Source organism: Hemitrygon akajei, chromosome 8, assembly GCF_048418815.1.
Source record: "Hemitrygon akajei chromosome 8, sHemAka1.3, whole genome shotgun sequence".
Lineage (NCBI taxonomy): Eukaryota > Metazoa > Chordata > Chondrichthyes > Myliobatiformes > Dasyatidae > Hemitrygon > Hemitrygon akajei.
Window position 1 is genome coordinate 127,866,174 of NC_133131.1, and position 26,746 is coordinate 127,892,919.

Below are 26,746 nucleotides of genomic sequence, written 5' to 3' on the forward strand. Positions count from 1 at the left end.
GTGCTACCTGTCCCATGAGTTTCTCGTGAGCATGATGTAATTGTCTCATGATATTGGCATGATGTAATTGTCGTGATAGTGGGGTAATGTGATGTCACATGATGGCACGTTCTGACCTGTATAAAAGGGGAGACCGCAGTTTGTTGCATAGTTGTTTTGTTGGGGAGTCACAGTCAGTGGTTACGCAATCGAAGAAGTACAGAGAGAGAGAGAGTCGAGAGAGAGAGTGAAGAATTGGTAGCTTCGTATAAACCTAAAGAATTGGTTTGGAATCAACAGCATTCTGTGTGTCTCGAAAGTGATTGATGTGGATTGTGGCACACACTTTTGGTTAACCCCTGCATGGATTCGGGTGTTGTGTGGTGACCACCTCCGGTGAAAGGTCAGTTACATTGAGAAATCTTATTCTTCATGATCTCTTTGGAAAAGGCATTTCTTGGCTGGGCTCTGCATCAACAGTTTTGTCTTATCTTCAAGAATCTCTTCATCGAGGATTTGTGAAGTCTCTCCTCCCACTTACTTTATGAATCACTTGGACTTCTTAAATTACCACTTTAAGACCGTGCTTGAGTAAAATCTGTTAAGAATTGTCTCTAAGTTCGACTGTTGGATAACTATAGACAGATAACACTGTTAACTTCCATTTAAGTTAGTCATTTGTTTACTTTTCTATGTTTTTGAGTAGAGGTTAATAAATTTTGTTGTTTATTTATAAAAACCCAACTCAATTTTCATATCTATTGCTGTTGGTACATAACATATGAATGTCCTTCCAACAGGAATGTTCTTTTTTCCAGTATAAGTTCTTTCTTGGATATCTGCAGGCTCTAGTTCAATATCTTTAAAACGCCATTCAAACTTATTTTCTTCAATGATGAAAGAGCTGAGCTGGTGTCCAATTCTATTTTAATTAATTTACTGTTCACTTCTGGTGTAAGCCATATTAATTGTTTCCTGTTAGTTTTCTCATTGAAAATCTCAAAGCTACTCAGTCTTGTTTGACTCTCATCATTATCAGATTTTTCATCAACAGCATGCAGTTTAGTTCTTTCTTTTCTGAAACAGCACCTTGAGTTTTATTTCTTTTTCTCTTCCCTATGCAATCCATTTATTGCTGTCAACCTGACATGCCGATTGTACATATCCTAATTTGCTGCATTTTCTGCAAATGACGCCCTTAAGTATTCTGCAATGAGCAATGGCTTTGGATCTAAATCTTCCTGCATTACATTCATGATATCAGCAAAACTCACTTCAGCTGGTTTGGTCAGAGCAGTTAAACTTCTAAGCAAACAGTATGTTTTTGTAGTTATTGCACTCAGTAACACTCACTCACTTTTCATTGGCTATTTCATTTGCTTCGAAATACCGCTCAATACGTTCAGTATATAACACCAGTTACCTTTTGCGCAATTGAATGAGTCTATCTTTTCATGAAGCCAGCAATTTCTGCTTTTCAAAAAAATATAATTATTATCACCCACTATTCACTGTTCTGAACCTATGAATTTCATCTATTTTCTGCCTTATTTTTAACTCAACCTTCTTTCTACCTTTCTGAAGATTAAAAAAAAACATGCTGTGCTTTTTTTGAAACTCAAACTAAGCCCATTCAATGAATGAGAGCACATGGTGAAGAAATGGTTTCACTTCTGTCCCAATTGGTGAATGGGATTCATTCCAAAGGGTGAATGAAAATAAGGCAGGGTTAGGTGCACTGAGCTGCAGCTTCTCAGAGAATGGGTTAAGGAACTGGAGCTGCAGTTCACTGATATTCAGGTCATACAAGAGACTAAGGAAGTGATAGATGGCAGCATCAGGGTTGAAGGAGTCAGGTAACTGGGTTACTGTCAGGAGAAGGAAGGGAAACGGGCAGCCAGTGCAGTGTACTCCTGTAGCCATTCCCTTCAATTCTATTGAGAGGGTCGACATACTGGGGGTGGGGGGGGGGAGGTGGCAGGGGAAGAGCCACAGTGACCAGGTCTCTGAAACTGAGTCTGGTGCTACGGCTCAGAAGAGAAGAGAGGTGAAGAGGACTGTAGTAGTGATAAGAGATTCCATAGTTAGAGGAACAGAGACAAGATCCTGTGGATGTGAAAGAGACACCCGGATGGTATGTGCCTCCCAGATGCCAGAGTCAGGGATGTCTCATATCGGGTCCATGGCATTCTGAAGCGGGAGAGTGAGCAGCCAGAAGTCTTGGTACATATTGGCATCAATGACTTACTGTAGGTAGAAAAGGTGAGGTGGTCCTGAAGAGATATTTTAGGGAGCTAGGTAGAAAGCTGAACAGCAGGACTTCCAGGGTAGTAGTCTCTGGATTGCTGCCTGTGCCAAAAATAGAATGATTTGGCAAATGGATGTGTCACTGAGGAACTAGTGCAGAGGGCAGGTGTTCAGATTTCATTAGGATCTCTTCTGGGGAAGGTACAGATTGAACAAAAGGTAGGGGTTACTCCTGAACCTGAGGGGGACCAATATCCCTGTGAGCGGATTTGATAGACCTGTTCAGGGGTGTTAAACAAATTTGGCAGGGGATAGGAACTGGAGTGGAAGGACTGAGGATCGAGTAGTTTGTTTACAAACAGAGGTAGTGTATAATGAGACTGCTAGCAAGGAGAGGCTGATGATATGCAAAATAGCAGTCAATGGGATGAGTTCCAATTAAAAGGAGGACATAATCAAAAAGGCAATAAATATCAAAATGAAATGTTATACTGTATTTGAATACATACAGTATACAGAATAAGGCAGAGTAACATGTAGCACAGTTACAGATTGGCATAATTGAATCTTGGCTGAAAAAAGATTATAGCTGAGAGCTTAACATCCAAGAATACATTTTGTATTGAAAGGACAGGCAGATAGGCAGAGGTGGGGAGGTGTTGGAATAACTCTATTGGTAAAAAATGAAATCAAATTCTTCAGAAAGAGATGATATAGAATCAGAAAGGGATGAATTGTTCCAGGTACAGCTAAGAAACTGCAAGGTTAAAAAAAGTCTGATGGGGTTTGTATATAAACCTCCAAACAGTAACTAACATTAACAATTACAAAAGAGATAGAAAATGCATGTCAAAAGGGCAATGTTAGGATAGTCATGGTGGATTCCAATATGCAGGTAGATTGGGAAAATCAGGTTGGTGCTGCATCGCAAGAGGGAGAATGTGTAGAATGCATATGAGATAGCTATTTAGAGCAGATTGTGGTTGAGCTCACTTGGGGAACAGCTATTCTGGATTGGGGTTGTGAATTGGAATTGATTAGAGAGGTTAAAATAATGGAACCCTTAGAGAACAGTGATCACAACATGGAGGCATTCATCCTGCAAATTAAAAAGGAGAATCTAAAGTCAGATGGATCAGTGTTACAGTGGTTTAAGTGGATTTACAGAGTTATGAGAGGATTGAAAGACATTAATGGCTCAGTGTCTGATGGAAATTATGAGCGTTTCATGGCTCTGGGTCTGTACTCACTGGCATTTAGAAGAATGGGAGAGGATCTCATTGAATCTTATCGAATGCTGAAATTCCTCGATAGAGTGGATGTGGAGAGATATTTTCTATGGTGCAGGAGCGTAATACCAGAGGACTTTGCCTCATAATAGAGGTATGTCCTTTTAGAATGGAGATGAAGAGGAATTTCTTTAGCCAGATAGTGGCGAATCTGTGGAATTAATTCCCACATGTGGCTGTATAGGCCAAGTCATTGAGTACTTAAGGTAGAGATTGATAGATCCTTGATTAGACAGGGCATGAAAGGATTCAGGGACAAGGCAGGATATTGGGGCTGGGAGAGGAATTGACAGCCATGATGAAATGGGAGTAACAGACTTGATGGGCCAAATGGCTTAATTCTGCTCCTATATCTTATGGTCAAATATCACTGTCCTCTTTCCAAACAGAAATGTGGTGTATCATTTTTTAAACTCAGGAATCTTGCTCTGCCAGGTAGGTAGTCGTCTCAGTTGCCACAGACAATACTCTTCTTGGCACCCACTACATCTGCCTTTGTACATTCCAATCCTCAATTAGGAATATCCTAAATCATTCTGCTTCTTTCAATAATGAAGATCTAACCAGTTTCCCACAACCAGCATTCTCAAGTATCTGGATGAACATGCTCTTATCCTGAACAAATTCACTTAAAATTAATCCATTTCTCAGACCTGCTCTCACTTCTCCTTCCAAATAGAACTTAGATAGATTTCCCTTAGTCATCATGTTTCACTCACCTATCCTACAATATAACGTATCATCCTTTGTCATTTCTGCTTATTGCAATAGGATTCTACCACGAGCCATATCTCCCCCTTCCTACCACTTTCTGCCTTTTGCAGGGACATTCCCTCATGTGTTCCCTTGAAAACTCATCCCTCGCCACTCAACCCACCCTGACTCCTGGAAATGTTGCCTGTAATCACAGGAGGTGCAACACTTGCCCTTGCACTGTCATCATGATCCAAAGACCCAGACAGATCTTTCAGGTGGGGTAAAGTTTGATGGTCTCTAAAAGAATTCTAAGAGTAAACCTAGCAAGGGTCTCGGCCCGAAACATCGACAGCGCTTCTCCCTATAGATGCTGCCTGGCCTGCTGTGTTCCACCAGCATTTTGTGTGTGTTGTTTGAATTTCCAGCATCTGCAGATTTCCTCGTGTTTGCAATTATAGGCCTGTCAGTTTAATGTCAGTGGTGGGTAAATGAATGAAAAGTATTCTTAGAGATGGTATATATAATTATCTGGAAAGACAGGGTCTGATTGGGAACAGTCAGCATGGATTTGTGCGTGGAAGATCGTGTTTGACAAAACTTATTGAATTTTTTGAAGAGGTAACAAGTAAAGTTGACAAGGGTAAAGCAGTGGATGTTGTCTATATGGACTTCAGTAAGACCTTTGACAAGGTTCCGCACGGAAGGTTAGTTAGGAAGGTTCAATCATTAGGTATTAATATTGAAGCAGTAAAATGGATTCAACAGTGGCTGGATGGGAGATGCCAGAGAGTAGTGGCGGATAACTGTTTGTCGGGTTGGAGGCCGGTGACTAGTGGTGTGCCTCAGGGATTAGTACTGGGTACAATATTATTCGTCATTTACATTAATGATCTGGATGATGGGGTGGTAAATTGGATTAGTAAGTATGCAGATGATACTAAGTTAGGTGGCATTGTGGATAATGAAGTAGGTTTTCAAAGCCTGCAGAGAGATTTAGGCCAGTTAGAAGAGTGGGCTGAATGATAGCAGATGGAGTTTAATGCTGATAAGTGTGAGGTGCTACATTTTGGTAGGAATAATCAAAATAGGACATACATGGTAAATGGTAGGGCATTGAAGAACGCAGTAGAACAGAGTGATCTAGGAATAATGGTGCATAGTTCCCTGAAGGCCATATCTTATGTGGATAGGGTGGTGAAGAAAGCTTTTGGTATGCTGGCCTATATAAATCAGAGCATTGAGTATAGGAGTTGGGATATAATGTTAAAATTGTACAAGGCATTGGTAAGGCTGAATTTGGAGTATTGTGTACAGTTCTGGTCACTGAATTATAGGAAAGATGTCAACAAAATAGAGAGAGTACAGAGAAGATTTACTAGAATGTTAACTGGGTTTCAGCACCTAAGCTACAGGGAAAGGTTGAACAAGTTAGGTCTTTATTCTTCGGAGTGTAGAAGGATGAGGGGGGACTTGATAGAGGTATTTAAAATTATGAGGGGGATAGATAGAGTTGACGTGGATAGGCATTTTCCATTGAGAATAGGGGAGATTCAAACAAGAGGACATGAGTTAAGAGTAAGGGGGCAAACGTTTAAGGGTAACACGAGGGGAATTTCTTTACTCAGAGAGTAGTAGCTGTGTGGAATGAGCTTCCAGCAGAAGTGGTAGAGGCAGGTTCAGTATTGTCATTTAAAGTAAAATTGGATAGGTATATGGACAGGAAAGGAATGGAGGGTTATGGGCTGAGTGCAGGTTGGTGGGATTAGGTGAGAGTAAGCATTGGGCATGGACTAGAAGGGCCGAGTTGGCCTGTTTCCATGCTGTAACTGTTATATGGTTAAAAACAGTCACATTCTCCAAGCAGTAAGGCTCTATCAACATCTCCACCCACTAACTCCACCAATACCTTATTATTTCCCCGTAGTCAACTTACGTACAACCTAGATTAACTTTATGGACCTGCAATGAACCTATGTATATAAGCTATCCTATATATTTATATTTATTGTGTGTGTGTTTTTATTACTAATTTGTTCTTTATCTTTTGTGTTTGTTTTTCGTTCTTTGGATCAGGAGTAACAATTGTTTCATTCTCCTTACACTTGTGTACAGGAAATGATATTCAAGTATTTTGAACCTGGAACCCTTATCCAGAACATAAGGGAGTGTTTTGATGCTGGAAATGCAGTGTAACACATACAAACACTGAAAAGTTTCAGCCTGAACTATTGACTCTATTCCCTTACATAGATGCTGTCTGTTCTGCTGAGTTCCTCCACCATTTTGTGTGTATTACTCCATTTAACCAAGTCTACTACTTTCCTCTGTTACAGCAGTTGCTACACTTCAAAAGTATCTGTTGAAAAGTGAAATGGGATGTCCTGAAAGAAAATAGGACAGAAGCATATTAGGCTGGTTATAGATAAACTTTGTCAACGGATCACAGCGGAGGACAGAGGAATGCAGTATTGATGCTATATATTGTACAAGACCATGTCCACAGATGATTGATGATAGTTGAATGTTGATGATATATTGGATAATTTATTGAAAGACAATGGAGAGATTATGTTTGAATAGAATATTAGTTAGGCCATAGCTGGAGTTTTGTGTAGTATTCCAGCCACTCAGAATGCAGAGGTCAGACAAACAATAAATGAACATCTTTTTGATTGACAGTTTTTTGAAAATTACGATTCTTTACACTTTATTATTAAACACCAAAATGCTTTTCAAAACCTGATTCTAGCCATGCAAGTATCAATAATACAATAATCAATTATATTTTGTATGTATAAAACTTAAAAATAATCCATTTTTTTACAATAACATTTTGAACATTTATGTATGAAGGCAATTTGGGGTGCATATCCATACTTCTTGTAATTGGAGTATAGGATAGTAATTGAGGCACATTTGTTTTTATTAATCAAGGAATTGAGTATAAAAGTTGGGAAGGCACATTGCAACTGTATAAAATTTTGATCTGGCCACATTTGGCGTATTGTGTTCAGTTTCTATCACTATGGAGGCTTTGGAGAACTTGCAAAACATGTTCACAATGATGTTGCTTGGATTGGGCAGTATCTGCTATACAGATTAATTGGACAGAATTCTCTGGACGATTGGTGGCTGGGAGGCCTTTCAGCTCATTGGGGTTATCCTACCTCTCCCAGAAACATCAAATAAATGTTTTCTCTCTTTCTGAGTTCTGGCCAAGAATCTTCTATCTGAGTTATTAATTCTGATTCTCTTTCCCTAAGTGTTGCCTGACTTGCTAATTGTTTCCAACATTTTCAATCTTTGTTTCAGCTTCCTAATGTCTGTAGTTTATTTTTAACTTTCAATTACATAAGTTTGACTGTACACCCTGATGAATAGCATGTGATCTTTTCAGGATCTTCAGGTCTTTAAAAAAAGTCCATAATGTTCATAGAAGACACCATGTTGAAATGTTATTGCTGAGATATGTCTTAGTAGATCCATTTCTGGTTATCCAATTATAAATCCCTTACCATAGCAACCGAGCCACAATTACAGCCCTTCTGAAAACTAAAGCATATGGAAACAAGAATAGCAAACAGAAGATGACCTCATGGACCCTTGAGTCTGCTTCTCTATTTAATGAAGCTGTGGCTCATCTATTACTTTCCCCACATCAAAATTGCCAAACTTCTAGGACATCCAAATTTGTCATAATAAAGTATGCTCAGGGTTCCCATGTATGGAGAGTTCTAAACATTTACAAACTTCTGAGTTAAGAAGTTTCTCCTTCCATCTATTCTAAGTTGCTGAGCCCTTATCTTAGTTCTGGATTCTCCAGTCCATGGAAACAGATGCACCACAGTGTACACCCTAATTAAATCAGATTAAACATCTTCAGAAGTCTTGTGTGTGGAGATTTATTTTCCTCAATCAGTAAAATAGTTTAATCTTACCATCTGTCTCCTCACTATACGCATCTCCAAATGCTCTGTTTAATCTAATGTGGGAGCTGCTTTGACATTTTTGGGGGCTTCACTTTAGGGAAAGAAACAGTTTTTATTTACTATTTTACTGACAGAAGGGCCACAGTTACCTTGGATCAGATGTGAGAGGAAATTCAAACAAGGTCAAAACTAATTCATTTTTAATGGTTAGAAATTAGTGAACACTGATGTGCACATGCATTTAAAAAAAAATTATGACAGGCCATTGGGTTTCTTAGGTTCATCTTAGTTCTCTGAAGTAAATCCTAACAGTCCGATTTTTCTTCCTTACTTTCCTGCTGTCCTGGATGCTCTCTCATATGCCCGGAAACATGATGAGAGAAAATGAGCAGGGAGGCAAACAGAACGAAAAAGGAATGTTGGAGAGTGATAGGGAATGAGTGTGGAGAGAAAAAGAGGTTCAAGCTAACTGAGAAGAGAAAAGGGATGGGTGCATCTAATCCTTTTCATAGCTTTTGTCTCTTACCCTCAATTTTACCTCCATCTCTCACACATTCACCCACTGTCACCTCTGCTTTATTTCTCTTTCACTGTATTTTCTCCTCTTTTCTGTCCATCTTGGTTTTGCTCATCACATCCACACACCAATCTGGCTCTCTTCCCCATTCCCATCACCACTTTTCCACCATTAGTTCCTTACCCTGCTATCCCTTCATCCCCATCACCTTTCCAACCCTTTTAACCCATTCTTTTCTTCTACACGCATCACTCTCTGCCTCTTAACATCTGTCATTCCCACTCCCTTAACTTCATCCCTCTATTGCCAGAGCCAACATTCTCTTTCACCAGCTACTCCTGTAGCCTCTGATAAAGAGACTATGTTGCTTCCTACAATTCTGGTCCTTAGTGATGTAGTTCATATACTGCAGTTGCTGATTTTTCTTCCATCCACTGAGAAAACTGAAAAATTTTAGTGTCAACATTGGAGGATGGAGAATGGGTCAATTCAGGAGACTAAAGTGGGGCTGGACTGAGCCTGATATTAGAAAGAAAGCTCCGGTAACTGGTTTTGATACCAGGAATGGGTGGGTAAGAACCAGCACTAACATTCGAGTGGACAGGAAGTTGGTCATCCAAGGAAGCATAGTGTGCTCATTGTGGCCACTACTCAGGTTTGGTCACTAGGTGTCATCAAACAAGAGGTCAAAGATTTTTGGATTTTCAGGGTATCATAACATTTTGGATTACTGCAGAGAAATGGTGATTGATTGCCAAGCATTGAATAACTGAGTTGTGTTTATTTTTTCTGTCTACATCACTCACCATTAGGGAAGATTTACCAATATACATGTCAGTTATAACCTCTTTCAAAAATTAAATCCCAAAAAGTGACTTCACAGAGGATTTTTCACATTGACCAGCTTGCATTTTCACAACCCCTTTCATGTGAAGCAGTAGTAGTTTGTAAAATTCATTAGAAAATGAGTGAACTTTCTTTGGCATCATATTATCATAGTAATGATGGAGCAACTGGTTTCCAGCTACATCTTTGGAGAAGGGCCAGAACCCATATACCCAGACTTCTTCACACATTTCCAATGCTGCACTTAATATTATGAGACCAGTAGAAAGAGACATTTCGTTTATACCTTGATTTTTCCAGAACTGAGTAAGCGATTTCAGGTACGATGGATTTAAAAATATTGCCTGTTGTTTTGCTCCAAAGTCTTGCAGTGTGAAGGACACTTTAAATGAGTTTGAAGTATCAGATGGATAAGAAAATGCAGGCAGCAGAATCAATGCGTTTTCATAGATGGATACGTGGTCCATAAATGGCTTTCGCCTTGAATCCAGATGTTGAAATCTGTAAGATAAACAGTATTGTTTATAGGAATACTATCAGTCTGTCAAAGTAACTTTAATCGCCAACACAACCTAAGGGAATTGTGGAGGCAGTCTGGGGCTAAATAAGTTGGGTGATCTTGATACTGGCCATGAAACAGGTGTTGATAATACCATCCACAGCTTCAGAATGCAATTCCAACTTGGCAGAAATAATTTTGGAATCTATTAACTTGCATGACTTCATGTCACTGGACGAGTGAATACAGGGATCTGGAATAATGAATCCAGGATGTTAACTGGGATCCCCATATCAGCCAAATTTAAATTTAATTATTAAATTTAGTTAATTACCACACATGCAAAGTTAACATTAACATTCAAAAATTAGATAAAACTGAAGATGATGGAAGTCTGGAACAAAAACAGAAAGCATTGTAAATATTCAACAAACAAGCCAGCAGGTATGGAGAGAGATTTTTTCTTCATTTTTTTAGTTCTGATAAAGGATGTTTGCCCTGAAATGTTAATATTGTTTCTTCCTCCACAGCTGTGGCTTGGCCTGTTGTGTGTTTCATGCTTTAACCGCTTTGCTTTTTGACCAGTGTCAGCAGACATGTTATTGATAAAAATATTTGGTTTACTAATACCCATTAAAGAAAGATATCTACCATCCTCACCCAGAATGATCTCACATTCACAGCAATGTGACCCATTCCCATCTGCTCTATCTCCTCTTTGAAGTAGTCCTCTGCTGTTTAGAATTTCAAAGAGTGACCATCTTACAGCCCCAGTGGGCACAAAATTACAATGTCAAAGCATGCACATACTTTGTTGGAATGAGTGTTACTATCATTTTGTTCGCAGCAGCAAAATTGCTTCCTTACCAAAATTGGAAACATAATTAAATCCTTTACATATTTGCCTGCATTTTTCAATTTTTCCTATCTCAATCTCACTTCATAATATTATATTTCCATGATTCCAATGTTCAAGACAGCACCAAACTTGGATACATTCCATAATCAGTTGTAACTACAGTATCTGTGGCCCCAAAGTAGGTCTTTCCAGGATACCAAAGTCAACTTGAGTATTTCTTCATTTTCTTATCCTCTGTCTCCTGATGTTTAGTGAATTTTCTAGTTAAGTGAATAATGTGCTTTCAGTTTCAAGAGTGCCAACTTTAGCTGATGATCTCTTATAAAGAATTTCATTGACTGCCCTCTGAAAGACTATAGATATTGTCCTGCCAGTTACTCTAGCCACACCTCATCAGACGTGAATGACTCTTTCCTTATTTAAGATATCATTTGAAGACTATCATAGTGTGCAGTCACTTTGTCTTTAATTTGTCCTCCTAGCTAAATTGAATTAACTGATATAAAACACCCTGACATTCCTCTTGCAAATTTTGCTAACTAAGGGAATGATTCCTAATTTAAGAGAATAATAATAATTAGAGAAGAAGCTGCAATTTCAGAATCAGACTCAGGTATCGTATCACTGGCATATTTTGTGAAATTTGTTACTTGGCGGCAGCAGTACATTGCAGCACATAACAATAAAAAAAATTACAGTAAGTATATACAGAGAAGAAAATTAAATAAGTGATGCAAAAAGAGAGGAAAGAATACTGAGGTGGTGTTCTTGGGTTCATTTTCTGTTCAGAAATCTGATAGCAGAGGGGAAGATACTGTTCCTGAAACATTTCATGTGTGTCTTCACATCAAGGAGGCACATGTACCTCCTCCTTGATGGTAGCAATGAGAAGAGGGTATGTCCTGAGTAATGGAGGGGGGGTAGGGGGGCTGGGGTCTTTGTTTTCTTAACGACTTCCTTTAAAACATAGAAAGCATTGAATAAGAACAGGTCCTTTGGACCTTTGTATTATGAGTCTAAAAATCACTTCATTTTTGCCTATTGATGTGCTTCTCTCAATGCCTCTTAAGCTTTGTTTTATTAATAGGAATAGAATATCTCTGACACCGGCATTTGTCACTGCACGAATTCTATTTACTTCTTAATGCTTATTTTGCTCTGCTAGTGCTGGCTAGACCCCAAAGTTCAAAGTAAATTTATTATCAAAGTACAAATACAGTATGTTACCATATTCAACTCTGAGATCCATGTTCTTGTGGGCATTATCAATAAATCCCTAATGGAATAATAACCATAATAGGATCAGTGAAGGATGGCAGCAACTTGGGCATTCAACCAGTATGTAAAAAGTAACAAACTGTGCAAATGAAAAAAAGAAATTGATAATAATCATAAATAAATAAACAAAAATATCGAGAAGAGATGAAGAGTCATTGAAAATGAGTCCATAAATTGTGGGAATATTTCAGTAATGGGGCAGGTGAAGTTGAGTGAAGTTATCTTCTTTGGTTCAAGAGCCTGATGATTGAGAGATATTAACTATTCCTGAACCTCATTGTGTCAGTCCTGAGGCTTCTGTACATTCTTCCTGATGACAGCAGTTAGACAAGAGCATAACCTGTGTGATGGGGGTCCCTGATGATGGATGTTGCTTTCCAGCAACAACATTTCGTGTAGATGTGCTCACTAGTGAGGAGAGTTTTACCCGTGATGGACTGGGCCATATCCATGACATTTTGTAGGATTTTCCATTCAAGGGCATTGCTGTTTCATACCAGACTGTGATGTGGTGAGTCGATATATTATCCACCACACATCTATAGAAGTGTGGGCCGAAGGGCCTGTAATGTGTTATACTATTCTATGTTCTATGTTCTAACACCACCAAACTTTGTGGACAGCCAGCGCCTCTTCCCCAGGGCACCACTGCTCAGTACAAGAGGACATGGCTTTAAGGTAAGGGGAGGGAAGTTCAAGGGGGATATTAGAGGAAGGTTTTTCACTCAGAGAGTGGTTGGTGCGTGGAATGCACTGCCTGAGTCAGTGGTGGAAGCAGATACACTAGTGAAGTTTAAGAGACTACTAGACAGGTATATGGAGGAATTTAAGGTGGGGGGTTATATGGGAGGCAGGGTTTGAGGGTCGGCACAACATTGTGGGCTGAAGGGCCTGTAATGTGCTATACTATTCTATGTTCTATGTTCTAACACCACCAAACTTTGTGTCATCTGCAAACTTGCCAAACCCACCCTTCTACCCACACATCCAGGTCGTTAATAAAAATCATGAAAACTAGAGGTCCCAGAATCTATCCTTGTTGGACACCACTAGACATAACCCTCCAATCCAAATGTACTCCCTCCACCATGACCCTCTGCTTTCTGCAGCCAAGCCAATTCTGAATCCACCTGGCCAAACTTCCCTTGATCCCATGCCTTCTGACTTTCTGAATAAGCCTACCATTTCAAACCTTATCAAATGCCTTACTAAAATCCATGTAGATCACATTCACTGCACTACCCTCATCTATATGCCAGGTCATCTCCTCAAAGAACTCTTATCAGGCTTGTTAGACACAATCTGCCCTTCACAAAGCCATGCTGTCTCTGATAAGTCCATGATTCCCTAAATGTCCATAGATCCTGTCTCTAAGAATCTTTTCCAACAGCTTTGCTACCACAGACATAAGGCTCACTGGCCTATAATTACCCAGATTATCCCTACTACCTTCTTTGAACAAGGGGACAACATTCGCCTCCCTCCAATCCTCTGGTACCATTTCCGTGGACAACAAGGACATAAGGATCCTAGCCAGAGACTCAGCAATGTCTTCCCTTGCCTCGGAGCAGCCTGGGAATATTCTGTCAGGCCCCGGGGACTTATCCGTCCTAATGTACTTTAGCAACTCCAACATCTCCTCTCCCTTAATATCAACATGCTCCAGAACATCAACCTCACTCATATTGTCCTCACTATCATCAAGTTCCCTCTCATTGGTGAATACCAAGGAGAAGTATTCAGTGAGGACCTCGCTCACTTCCACAGCCTCCAGGCACATCTTCCCACCTTTATCTCCAATCAGTCCTACCTTCACTCCTGCCATCCTTTTGTTCTTCACATAACTGACGAATGCCTTGGAGTTTTCCTTTACCCTACTCACCAAGGCCTTCTTATGCCCCTTCTTGCTCTCCTCAGCCCCTTCTTAAGCTCCTTTCTTGCTGCCCTATATTCCTCAATAGACTCATATGATCCTTGCTTCCTAAACCTCATGTATGCTGCCTTCTTCCACCTGACTAGATTTTCCACCTCACTTGTCACCCATGGTTCCTTCACCCTACTATTCTTTATCTTCCTCACCAGGACAAATTTATCCCTAACATCCTGCAAGAGATCCCTAAACATCGACCACATGTCCATAGTACATTTCCCTGCAAAAACATCATCCCAAATCACACCCACAAGTTCTGGCCTTATAGCCTCATAATTTGCCCTTCCCCAATTAAAAATTTTCCTGTCCTCTCCGATACTATCCTTTTCCATGATAATGTTAAAGGCCAGGGAGCGGTGGTCATTGTCCCCCAGATGCTCACCCACTGAGAGATCTGTGACCTGACCCAGTTTGTTACCTAATACAAGATCTAGTATGACATTCCCCCTAGTCAGCCTGTCAACATACTGTGACAGGAATCCATCCTGGACACACTTAACAAACTCTGCCCCATCTAAACCATTGGAACTAATCAGGTTCCAATCAATATTAGGGAAGTTAAAGTCACCCATGATAACAAACTTGTTATTTTTGTGCCTTTCCAAAATCTGCCTTTCAATCTGCTCCTTCGTATCTTTGCTGCTACCAGGGGGCCTATAGAATACTCCCAATAGAGTAACTGCTCCCTTCCTGTTCCTGACTTCCACCCATACGGATTCAAAAGAGGATCCTGCTACATTACCCACCCTTTCTGCAGCTGTAATAGTATCACTGACCTGTAATGCCACACATCGTCCCCTTCTTCCCCCCTCTCTATCCTTTTTAAAGCTCTGAAGTCCAGGAATATTGAGAATCCATTCCTGCCCTGGTGCCAGCCATGTCTCTGTAATGGCCACTACATCATAATTCCATATATGTATCCAAGCTGTGAGATCATCAACCTTTGTTCATGATGCTTCTTGCACTGAAGTACATGCACTTTAGCCCTTCTAGTTTACTACTTTTACACCCTTTATTCTGTTTCTCTTTCCTCAAAGCCTTTCTACATGTTAGATCTGGCTTTACTCCATGCACTTCTTCCACTGCTCTATCCCTCCAGGTCCCATCCCCCTTAAAATTAGTTTAAGCCCTCCTGAACCATGCTAGAAAACCTACCTACAAGGATATTGCTTCCCCTTGAATTCAGGTGCAACCCATCGAATCTTTACAGGTCCCACCTTCCCCAGAAAATATCCCAATGATCCAAAAGTCTTAAACCCTGCCCCTTGTACCATCTCCTCCAATTCTTACCATCACTATCACATAGCACTGGCAGCAATCCTGAGAACGCCACCCTTGAGGTCCTATTCTTCAGCTTTCTGCCTAGTTCCCAAAACTCACACTTTAGGACCTCATCCCTCTTCCTGCCTATGTCGTTGGTACCAACATGTATCACGATTTCTGGTTGCTTTCCCTCTTGTACCAGGGTGTCGTGCACCTGGTCAGAGACATCCCGGACCCTGGCATCCAGGAGGCAATAAAGCATGCGGGTGTTCTTCTCACATCCACAAAATCTCCTGTCTGCTCCCCAACTATAGAGTCCCCAGTGACAATGCTCTCCTCTTCTCCGTCCCACCCTTCTGCACCACAGGGTCAGACTCAGTGCCGGAGGTCCTGCCACCATGGCTCACCCCCGTCAATCATCCCCACCAACAGTATCCAGGACAGTATACTTATTATTCAGGGGAATGGCAGTGGGGTACTCTGCACTACCTGTCTACTCACCTTCACTTTCCCCCCTCTGACTGTCACCCAATGACCTGCTTCTGGCAGCCTAGGTGTGACTACCTCCCTGTAGCTCACATCTATGTCTGCCTCATTCTCCCTTATGAGTCGAAGGTCATCCAGTTGCTGCTCCAGATTCCTTATATGGTCTTCCATATCACCCAGCCGCATGCACTTCTAGCAGATGTGACTCTGCAGGAGAGGGGAGTTCCCCCAACACTGCCACATTTCACATGACAGGCACATCACCATCTCAGGAGGCATTGTACAGCCTAACTGGGAGTAAGCTTGTCCTCCACTTCTTCTCATCAAAGCCTCTCAAGTCAAAGCCTCAAATCTCCACTCCTTCACTGGCTGCTTTCCACTGGCCACTCTGCTTGAGCTACCCCTCTATTTCAAGCTTTTCAAACTGCTTGGTCACCTGACCTCGATTGCCCAATCAGCTGCTTTATGCTGAGTCTGATCTATTCAAATCTTAATTGTCTAATCAACTGCTTTCTGGGGGAGGAATTAGGCGGAGCACATGAGTGGAGGAAGGACAGCGATTGGCTAAACAACTAGATTGTGAATGGACAGAGAATGGCAGAAGGAAGTGAGTTAGGGATGGAGGTTGGTGGGAAAGAGGAATGGAGTGGAAAAAGCAAGAAGAGAAAACAGAGATATGAGATGTCAAACTCTGAGGAGTCAGGGGATGACTGAAGTAAGATAGCAAAACTATGGAAAGAAGATGAGAATAAAGCAATTATAAAACTGAGTGATGATTGGAACCTGATTCATTTGACAAAGGTAATCAACAGACTTAAAGGCGAGGTCAAAAGAGCAAAGGTATTATGAAATGGATTGCTATTAGTGATTTGTCGGGATAGTGCTCAGCAAGGCGATAAGATTAAATAAAATAGACGGCAAAAAAGTACAATGCTAAATACCCAACAATAAAAAGTGGACTAGAGGAGTTATTTCGGGAATACCAACAAAAGTTCCTACGGATGAGATTAAACAGAACATAAAAAGAGTAAAAATTATTGAGGCCAAACGTTTGAAAGTTACAAGAAATAGAAAAAGGTGTGATAGTTTATTGGTTATGATTAGCTTTGATGAAGAAAGATTGCCAACTAAAGTTTATTTAGGGTATATGTGTCATGAGGTCAGAATATATATACCACCACCTTTAAGATGCTTTAAATGTCAGAAATTCGGGCATATTGCTGCGGTCTTCAGAGGGAAACAAAGATGTGGGAGCTGTGCTAGAGAACATGAATATGGGAAATGTGAGGCAGAAGCTAGGCTGAAATGCTGCAGCTGTGCTGGAGAATGCAGTGCAGCTAATCAAGGGTGCATTAATAGCAAGAAGGCAGCTGAGATACAATATTTTAAAGTAACTCAATCTACACAAAGGCAGTGAAAGGAATCACTGAAAAGGCGTAGGTTATCAAGTGAACAGATATAGGGAATAATAAACCAGTGAACTGTGAGGGCTGTAATATGATAAATAAGGATACTCTAATAATGAGTAGAAAGGATTTCGTAGCTTATGGTAGACATAATTAACTGTTCAGCTCAAACAGACAAGAGAACCAAGAAAATTAAAATAATAGTCAAGTCTGCAGAAAAATATCTTGGTGTTACAGGGCTTAAGTGGGAAGTAGTTAAAGAAACGCTGAATGGAGAATCAAACAGTTCACAGGCGGGGGGGGGGGCGGGATATTAATGGCAGTGTATGTTTGACAATGGAATGCAAAGAGTCTTATCGCAAATGGTCAAGAATTTAAGAAATATGTATCAGAACTTAAGGAAAAACCTCAGATTTTATGTACTGTGTACAGAAAACATGGTTGAAACCACAATTAGATTTTGTTTTACAAGAGTATATAGCTAATAGGAAGGATAGAAGTAATGGCAATGGTGGAGGAGCAGAAATAATTATAACCAGTGGGATGAGGTATAATATCAACATAGGACAGAAATATGAATCAATAATAATCAAAATTTAGATAGGCAGAGAAAGCTTGGTAATAATAAATTATTATAATCCATGTAGAAGATTAAGCAAAAATGCATTAAACACAGTGGGTGGTGGAATGAAAGGGAAAATAATATGGTGTGGGGATTTCAATGGACACAGTACACTATGGGGATGTAAAAATACTGATCAAAATGGATTAGTGATAGCAGAATTTATAGATGACAGAAAATTTGTATGTATAAATAATGGAGAAGATATAATATTTCCCAAAACACAGAATCTGCGATAGACTTAACATTAGTAAGTAGAGAATTAGCAGGGTTCGGTACTTGGAATGTATTAAAACAAACTACAGTAGGAAGTGATCACTGTCCCATACTCACAAGAATTCAGATTACAATAGAACAAAATAAAGGACATAGAGTGTAAATGTGGAATCTAAATAAGGCAGATGGGAGATATTTCAAAGAAGAAGTGAAGTAGGATGCATAAAGATTTTTGATGAAAATATATTGGATATAGAAGAAATGAATGATAAATTGATCACAGCAATTATAAATTTGGCAGAAGAAACAATTCCAAAAAGTAAAGGTAGAGGAGAGAGGAAAAGTGTTCCATGGTGGAATTGGGAATGTAGTAGAAGTATAAAAGTAAGAAAGAAAGCATTTAAAGTGTTAAAAAGACAACATTCGATAGAAACATTATACAATATAAAACAGCACAAGCAGTAGTTTGGAAAATAATCAGACAAGCAAAGCAAGCATACTGGAGACAATACTGTAACAAAATTGGAAGAGAAACTCAACTGTCTGAAATATGGGGCATGATAAGGAAATTGAATGGTATAAGAAGTAGCAAAGAGATTCCTGTGCTAAAAAGCAAGGACAAAATGGCAATTAACAACATAGAAAAAGCAGAAATATTGGCAAAAACTTTTGTTAACATACATAGCTTGGAAAATTTAACAGTTGAGGCTACACAGCAAAGGGAAGAGAGGCTTAAGCAAAATTCAGGAATTACAGACGAAAGAGCAACATCAGAAGAAGTGCTAGATACATCTATCAGCATAACAGAAATAGAAAGAGCCATTGTGAATGCACGGCCAACTGCTCCTGGGAAGGATCAAGTACAGAGTACAATGCTGAAGCACTTATCAAGAAGTGCACTTCTAGTTCTACAGACATTGTTTAATAATATATGGGAAATAGGTAAAATACCATCTGCATGGAAACATTCTGTTATTGTTCCAATATAAAACCTGGTAAAGATCCATCAGACCCAACAAACTATAGACCAGTTGCATTAACTTCAGAGCTAGGTAAACTTATGGAACAAATAATAACTGATAGACTTACACACTTTCTAGAAAAAAGAAGTCTTATTTCTCCCTACCAAAGTGGTTTTCGCAAAGAAAGAACAACAGTAGATTCAATACTTAGCTTGGAATCTGAAATTAGGAAGGCTCAAACAAATAAAGAAATGGTCCTGGCAGTATTCTTATGGTCTTATAGTATTCTTTGACATAGAAAAGACATGTGATGTGCTCTGGAAAGAGGGAGTGTTAATTAAATTGAAAGAATTAGGGGTGGAAGGGACATGATATAATTGGATTCTAGACTTTCTTTTTGATCAAACAGTTCAAGTCAAGGTGGAGGAAGAGTACTCCAGGACATATTTGCTTGAAAATGGAACACCACAAGTTAGTGTCTGCAGTCCATTACTACTTACCATAACGATAATGACATATTTGCACAAGTTGAACATAGTGTGAGGAAATCCTTATATGCAGATGATAGGGCTTTATGGGTGAGGGGAAGAAATTTATTTATATACAAAGGAAAATGCAAGATGCAATTACTAAAGTGGAGGAATGGGCAAATAAAATAAAATAGTCTATAAGGAAGTTGCAAGTGATATGTTTCTCAAGAAATCACAAACTAGTTTCCATGAAATTATATAAACAAAAATTAGAGCAGGTAAAGATAATTTGGTTCCTCAGTTTGTTATTTGATGAGAAACTTATACGTGGAAAAAGCAAATTGAGAAAATTACAAACAAATGGTAAAAAATAGACAACTTATTGATGTGTCTTGCTGGATAGGATTGGTGTGCGAGCAGGTTATCACTAATAAGCTCTAATGAGGGCTACATTGGATTATGGATGTGTAGCATAATGTCAGCTGCAGAAGGTAATTTAAAAATGCTGGATGTTGAGCAAGTTCAGGCCCTCAGAATATGTAGTGGTGCATTCAGAACATCACCTGTATCAGCTATTCAAGCTGAAATGGGGGCAATGCCATTAAGACTTAGAAGAATAAAGCTAATGCTACATTACTGGGTTAACATCATGGGGCATAACTACTCACATCCAGCTAAAGCTATATTAAAAGACTGCTGGGAACATAATAATTCAAATTATAATAGCTTTGGATGGATCGAGGATGCAGCAACACAAAAATGTGGTCTACATGAAATGGAATATAGCCCTCAGTTCCATTATCCGATGATCCTCCATGGTTCTTTGCAATACATACAGTGGATATAAACCTGCAACAACTTTTAAAAAAGAAGTCTAACTGTGGAGTCAAACTGATAATACAAGAATATATAGACCAAAATATTAGTAATATTTACAGATGGATCAAAAGACCCTAGCTCTGGCCACACAGGTATTGCAGTCTACATTCCTCAGTGCAAAACTAGCATTAGGAAAAGAACATCAAACCATTTATAGTGTATACAACAGAATTAATGGCAATACTGAGTGCATTATCTTGGATAGAAGAAAATAATGTCATAGAAGCTGTAATTTGTTCAGACAGTTTGTTTGCATTAACCTTTATCAAACCAAGAAAATCAGAAAGTATACAGGATATTTTATTGGAGATTCTATGCAAGTTATATAAACTGACCAAAATGGGGTAGAAGTAAGCTTCCTTTGGGTTCCTGCTCATTGTGGTGTGGAGGGTAATGAAAAAGTGGATATTATAGCTAAACAATCACACAAATCGTCTATAATAGAGGTCCAGATCCCTCTAAGCAAAGCGGAAGTCAAAAGAATTATAAAAACACATTGAGGAGACATGGCAGAAGCCCTGGGATGGGAGTGAAACAGGGAGACTACTGTACAAAATACAAAGGCAAGTCAGATACCAAAGAACATCAGGTGGGCATAGAAAAATAGAAGTGATCATTCGTTGTTTAAAAATTGGACACACAAGTCTTAATTACACGTTATATAAAACAGGGAAACATCCAAATGGGTTGTGTAAATACTGTAATCTACCAGAAACAGTTGAATATGTATTGATAAAACACAAGAAGTATCAAAGAGAAAGAGTGAAGATGACAGGAGCGCTTAAGATAAACAACAGAACTGCTGTGGGTATAGAAGACAGTTTAGGTGGGAGTTCAAGAGAAATACGGACCTATATCATGAAGTATCTGAAAAACTCTGCTTTATTATATAGAATTTAGGGAATGCAATTCTTTTCATTCCTCTTGTTTATCAAACGATCCACACTCCAGTCTAGTAGGTGGCACTAATGTACCTTTAAGCTGGTTTGCCAACACATGAAGAAGAAGAACTGCTTTCTGCTGAGCTATTGAAATCTTGATTGACTTGACTGCACAGTCCAACTGCCAAAACTGCCAGAATCTCTCGAGTCAAAGCCTCAAAGCTCCACTCCTTCACTGGCCCACTCACTCACCGGCTGCTTTCCAGTGGCCGCTCTGCTTGAGCGACCCCTCTATTTATTTGTTTGAGTTCAGATGGCCTCAGAGAGTGGTGAGTGCGTGGAATGGGCTGCTGGCAGTGGTGGTGGAGGCAGAAACGATAGGGTATTTTAAGAGACTCCTGGATAGGTACATGGAGCTTAGAAAAATAGAGGGCTATGGGAAAGCCTAGGTTGTTCTGGGGTAAAGACATGTTTGGCACAGATTTGTGGGCTGAAGGGCCTGCATTGTGCCGTAGGTTTTCTATGACCCAGTACACACAGCTTATTTGCTATGGGTGTATGTGCCACACAGTTCTCAAAGTGACTATTCATGATGGCTTTACACACCTCCTGCAGCTCTGGATCTGTGGTTGGCACTCTCTCTCTCTGGCTCTCCTGTTGTCAGGGCTGTAGGCAGAGCCCTCACAGCTGTGAACCTGACATATCCCTCTGAATCGTGCTTGTGTCTCTCTCTTTCAGCAATCCCTCCCAGTAGCCTCAAGAGTGGGTCTGCAATGTTATGTTTTCCTGGCATGTGTGTGACTCTGTAGACATATGGTTGCATCTCAAGACCCACTGCTCTATACATGTGCATGTTTAGATCTTGAGTTGTAAATTATCTCCAAGGGTTTATGATCTGTGATCAGGTTAAATTCTCACTCATACAAGTAAGGATGAAGTCCTTCACAGGCCCATACTTGTGCTAATGCTTCTTGCTTTGTTTGTGAGTATTTTGTTCACAGTCTGTGAGACCACAGCTCACACAGCAGTCAGGTACCATTTCTTCATTTTGTTTTTGTACGAGCACCGTCCCCAATCTGACTGGGCTGACATCTGCTATTAATTTAGTTGGCGCATCTTTATCAAAATATGCCACTGTACTTGCTCTGGCTAGCTCCTCTTTTTGGTCTTTGAATGCTTGTTTCTGTTCTTCTCCAAACTTGACTGTGTGTCACTTTTGTGGCGTGTTGTGGTTCACGAGCATCCATTACTGCTCGCACTCTCTCCACAGTTGGACTGATGCCCTTCTGTGACAAGAAAATTCCTATGAAAATTAGTTTGTCCATATTGAACTGACATTTCTCTAGGTACAGTGTCAGTCCACACTTTACAAGTCTCTTCAAGACAGCATGCAGTCTCTCATCATGCAGTTTTTGGTTAGGTACATGTAAAATCACATCATCTGAGATGTTCTCAACTCCTTCAATTCCAACTAAAGCATTTGCTATCTCATGCTGGGACTGTTCACTGGCTGATGACACACCAAATATCTATCTCTTGTACATACATATGCCATTATGCACAGTAAATATGGTTAACCTTCTAGATTCTGGAGTTAGTTCCAGCTGGTGATAGCCCCACTTCAAGTCTTGTTTGCTAAACACTGCAGCTCGATTCATACCCTGTAGCATCTCATCTACAGTTGGAATGGGATGTCTCTCCCTCACAACTCCTTCATTTTCCCTTCACATGTCTAGGCACATTCTGATGTCCTTATTGGGTTTTGGTAATTTCCTTTCTTTGGCATTTCTCCCTTCATAAAGAGTGGAGTGACATTTGCAATCTTCTAGTCCTCTTATGATCACTGCCTCCTAACAGTTTCTTTATGTTAAGCTCCCATATGAGATCTGGGTTATTATACAACACCCAATCTAAGATAGACTTTCCCCAAGTAGACTCAAGCACAAGCTGCTCTAAAAAGCTGTCTCATAGCTATTCAACAAATTCTCTCTCTTGTGATCTGAAACTAATCTGCTTTTCTCAATCCCCTTGCATATTGGTCCCCCATTGCAATTGTGTCATTACCTTTATTACAAACATTTGTACATGCCTTTGAAATCTCAACCCCACATCTCTTACGAACAGAGCCACACCACAGCCTATGCCTTCCAGCCTGTCATTTTGATACAAAGTATATCCTTTGATGTTAAGCTGTCAACTATCACCTTCTTTCAGCAACAATTCAGTGATACCCGCAATGTCATACTGACCAATCTCTAATTGCGTGAGTTTGTCCACTTTATTGCAAATGTTACGTGCATTTAACTACAGCACCTTCAGTCCTGCATTCTTCATCCTTTTGAATTTTGCCTCTCTAGTACAATTTAACTCTTTGTACTCTCTGCATTTGTATGCAATCATTGGTTTGTCCTTCCTGACATTCATATTACACACATCATCTACTTGTAAACCTGCTGGCACATACTCTCCTCTATCATCTTGGCTGCCATCCTCTGCCATAGTAATTTAAACCAGTCCCAATAGCTCTAGTCAAACTACCCAAAAGAATATTGGTCCCCCTGGGAATCAGGTGCAACTGGTCCTTTTTGTACAGTTTCCACCTGCCCCTGAAGAGATCCCAATTATCCAAAAATCAGAATCCCTGCCCCCTGCTCCAATTCTTCAGCCACACATTTATCTGCCACTTCATTCTATTCCTATCCTCACTGTTGCGTGGCACAGGCAGCAAACTCGAAATTACTACCCTGGAGGTTCTGCTTCTCAACTTCCTCCCTAACTCACTATATTCTTTAATCAGGACCTCCTCCCTTCTTCTTCCTGTGTCACTGGTACCAATATGTCCAATGACTTCTGGCTGCTCTCCCTTCCTTTTCTGGATATTGTGGACGTGCTCAGAAACATCACGGATCCTGGCATCTGGGAGGCAAACTACCAACTGTGTTTCCTTTTTGCATCCACTGAAGTGTTGATCTGTCTCCATGACTATAGAGTTCCCCATAACTGCTGCAATCCTCTTCAGTTCCGTGCCTTCTGAGCCGCTGGGCCAGATTCAATGCCAGAGGCATGGCCACTGTGGCTTTCCCCAGGTAGATTGTTTCCACCCCCACAATAGTACTCAAAATGAAGTACTTATTGTTGAGGAGGACTGCCACAGGAGTGCTCTCTACTATCTGATGTTTCCCCCCCTTCCCTCTCCTGACAGTCATCTATTTATCTCTCTCCTGTACCCTTGGGGTGGCTACCTCCCTGTAGCTCCTGTCTATCACTACCTCACTTTCCCTAACAAGCTGAAGGTCATTGAGCTGCAGCTCCAGTTCCCTAACACAGTCTCTAAGGAAATGCATCTTGATGCACCTGGCACAGATGTGGCCATCGTGGATGCTGGGACTCCATTGGAAATCCCAGATCTGAAACCCAGAACAGAATACTGACAGAAGGAACACCCCCTATTCATCCTAGAGTTGAATAAGAAATAAGAAATGAACTTACCTAGACGCCACCTGTTCTCGCTGAAGTCCTGTTTGAGCCAAAGCCTTCCTACTCTGACACAGGTGACTCAGACAACGACTGCTTCCACAAGGACCGCTCCGCAAGGTGGTACCTCTTTTTCATAGAGACTGGGTTTTACTGTCGGCTTAAAGTTCAAATGAGGAGAGCCACCGCTTCCATCTCAGACCTAGTGTAGCTGGCTCCATAAAACATTGGAAGTTTTGGAACCCAGATTTCTCCATTCTCATCAATTAATGTTAAACTTACTTTAAATGTCTTTATCCTTGACCCCACCATTGAGTATTTGCAACCTATCTTAACACTTAATTAGATAGTGCATACATCATGGTTCGATGCTGCATGCTCTGAATATGCCTTTATTTCTCACTCTCGATTCCATGCTCCCTCACATGTTCTATCCCATCATCACAGTACCTGACAAGTCTCAAACTACATTAACAAACCTTACCATTTCAATTTCAATTTCCTTCTCAATACATGAGACCATGCAAATAGAGTTTGTGCTTTATATGCTCACCAGTACTTGCTAATTCTTCTTGCTAATGGGTTATTTTATGTTTCACGGCTGCCTGTTCAGTGATAAATCTGAAAGATGTAAGATGTATATATACTTCAATAATAAATGTACTTTGAACTTAATAATTAAACCGGGATCTTGCATCATATAATAAATTCCCTCATTTGCAGGTGTTACGAAGGATGAACAGCTCTGATGGGCAGAAGGGTACAGAGTTGCCCATGTTCCCCCCCCCCCCCCCCGGGAGAGTCACAAACTGTTACTGTTACCACGCTGCTAATGAGAGAGAAAGAGAGACAAAGGGAAAACATACTGGGACTGGAACATCTGCTTCAGATAAGGGAGAGATAACACTGGGAGAGAGAGACTTGTTGACCCACCATATTATGACTCCTGAAACACTTATGGCTCCGGAGAGGGCTGTTTACTTGGTACCATTCTGTTCATTAAAATTCCTCAGTGGACAGCCGGAGTGGGCTTGTTTGATGGACTAAGCCATTCAAAACTGATTGACACCTGAGACCCCGTGAGTGGGGATAAGGGTGAGGTCTGGGGAGACACCCCTCAGACACACCAGGAGACACACTAGTGAGCACTGCTTGAGCGTTGGAACCCACGTGAAGGTGTGGGGCATCGGAGACTGAACGAAGGATCGGTCAATTTAACTCACAGTGTTATAGCAGGGCCAGTGGGGGCTTGTGTGTGTGTCCGCCCTTGCCTGGGTGACGAGTCCACCACAGAAGAACGGTCTAGCTGAAGGACAGAGGGGTCATACCCGAATGGCCACAACACAGCGACGCATCAAGAACATAAAGGAAGGTTTGCCTGTCTGTAGCCGATACTGCTCGCTCGCTCTCTCTCTCTCCCTCTCTCCAACAATTATAATACAACGACCAACATCTACCTCAGCACGTATGAACTGAACTGAACTTTATATTCACATATGACCATCCATTATCCCCTAGACATCGATAGAGCTTGTTTATTATTGATTATTATTATACCCACACTTTTAGGTTTAGTATTGCCAACGTGTATTATCTATATAATTGCATTGTTGATATTGATTTGTGTATTTTACTAACAAACACTGTTTGAAAATAGTACCACCAGACTCCAACGGATACTTCTTTCTCTGCTGGTTAGACACCCAGTTACGGGGTACGTAACAAATTGGGGCCTCGTCTCGAGATTTGATACCAAATTGGGGGGGCCAGTGAATCGGGCTATGTCCATTATTTGATCTGGTTGCGTGGGTAACCAGACAGGAAACCAGCAGAGATGGAAATAGACAGATTTTTAGGAAAGCCGACTTTGAAGGCGCTAGGGGGTGACACAAAGACAGAGTTGGTGGAGGTTGCGAAACAATTAGATATCTCAGAGGTAAAGCCGTCAATGAAAAAGTGGGAGATACAGAGGGCCATAGCCCAGTATTATATATTCGAGGATGTGTTCACACCCGATG

General features: G+C 40.4%; 1 protein-coding gene across 1 annotated transcript in view; it reads right to left on the reverse strand.

Annotated features, from left to right (window-relative positions):
- Positions 1-9,514: 9,514 nt before the first annotated feature.
- LOC140732537 (alpha-2,8-sialyltransferase 8F-like) overlaps positions 9,515-26,746 on the reverse strand; it is an 86,098-nt gene continuing 68,866 nt past the window's right edge. The window contains exon 7 of the mRNA XM_073055306.1: positions 9,515-10,004. Coding sequence (XP_072911407.1) covers positions 9,515-10,004 — 490 coding nt within the window. The remainder of the gene's footprint in view (positions 10,005-26,746) is intronic.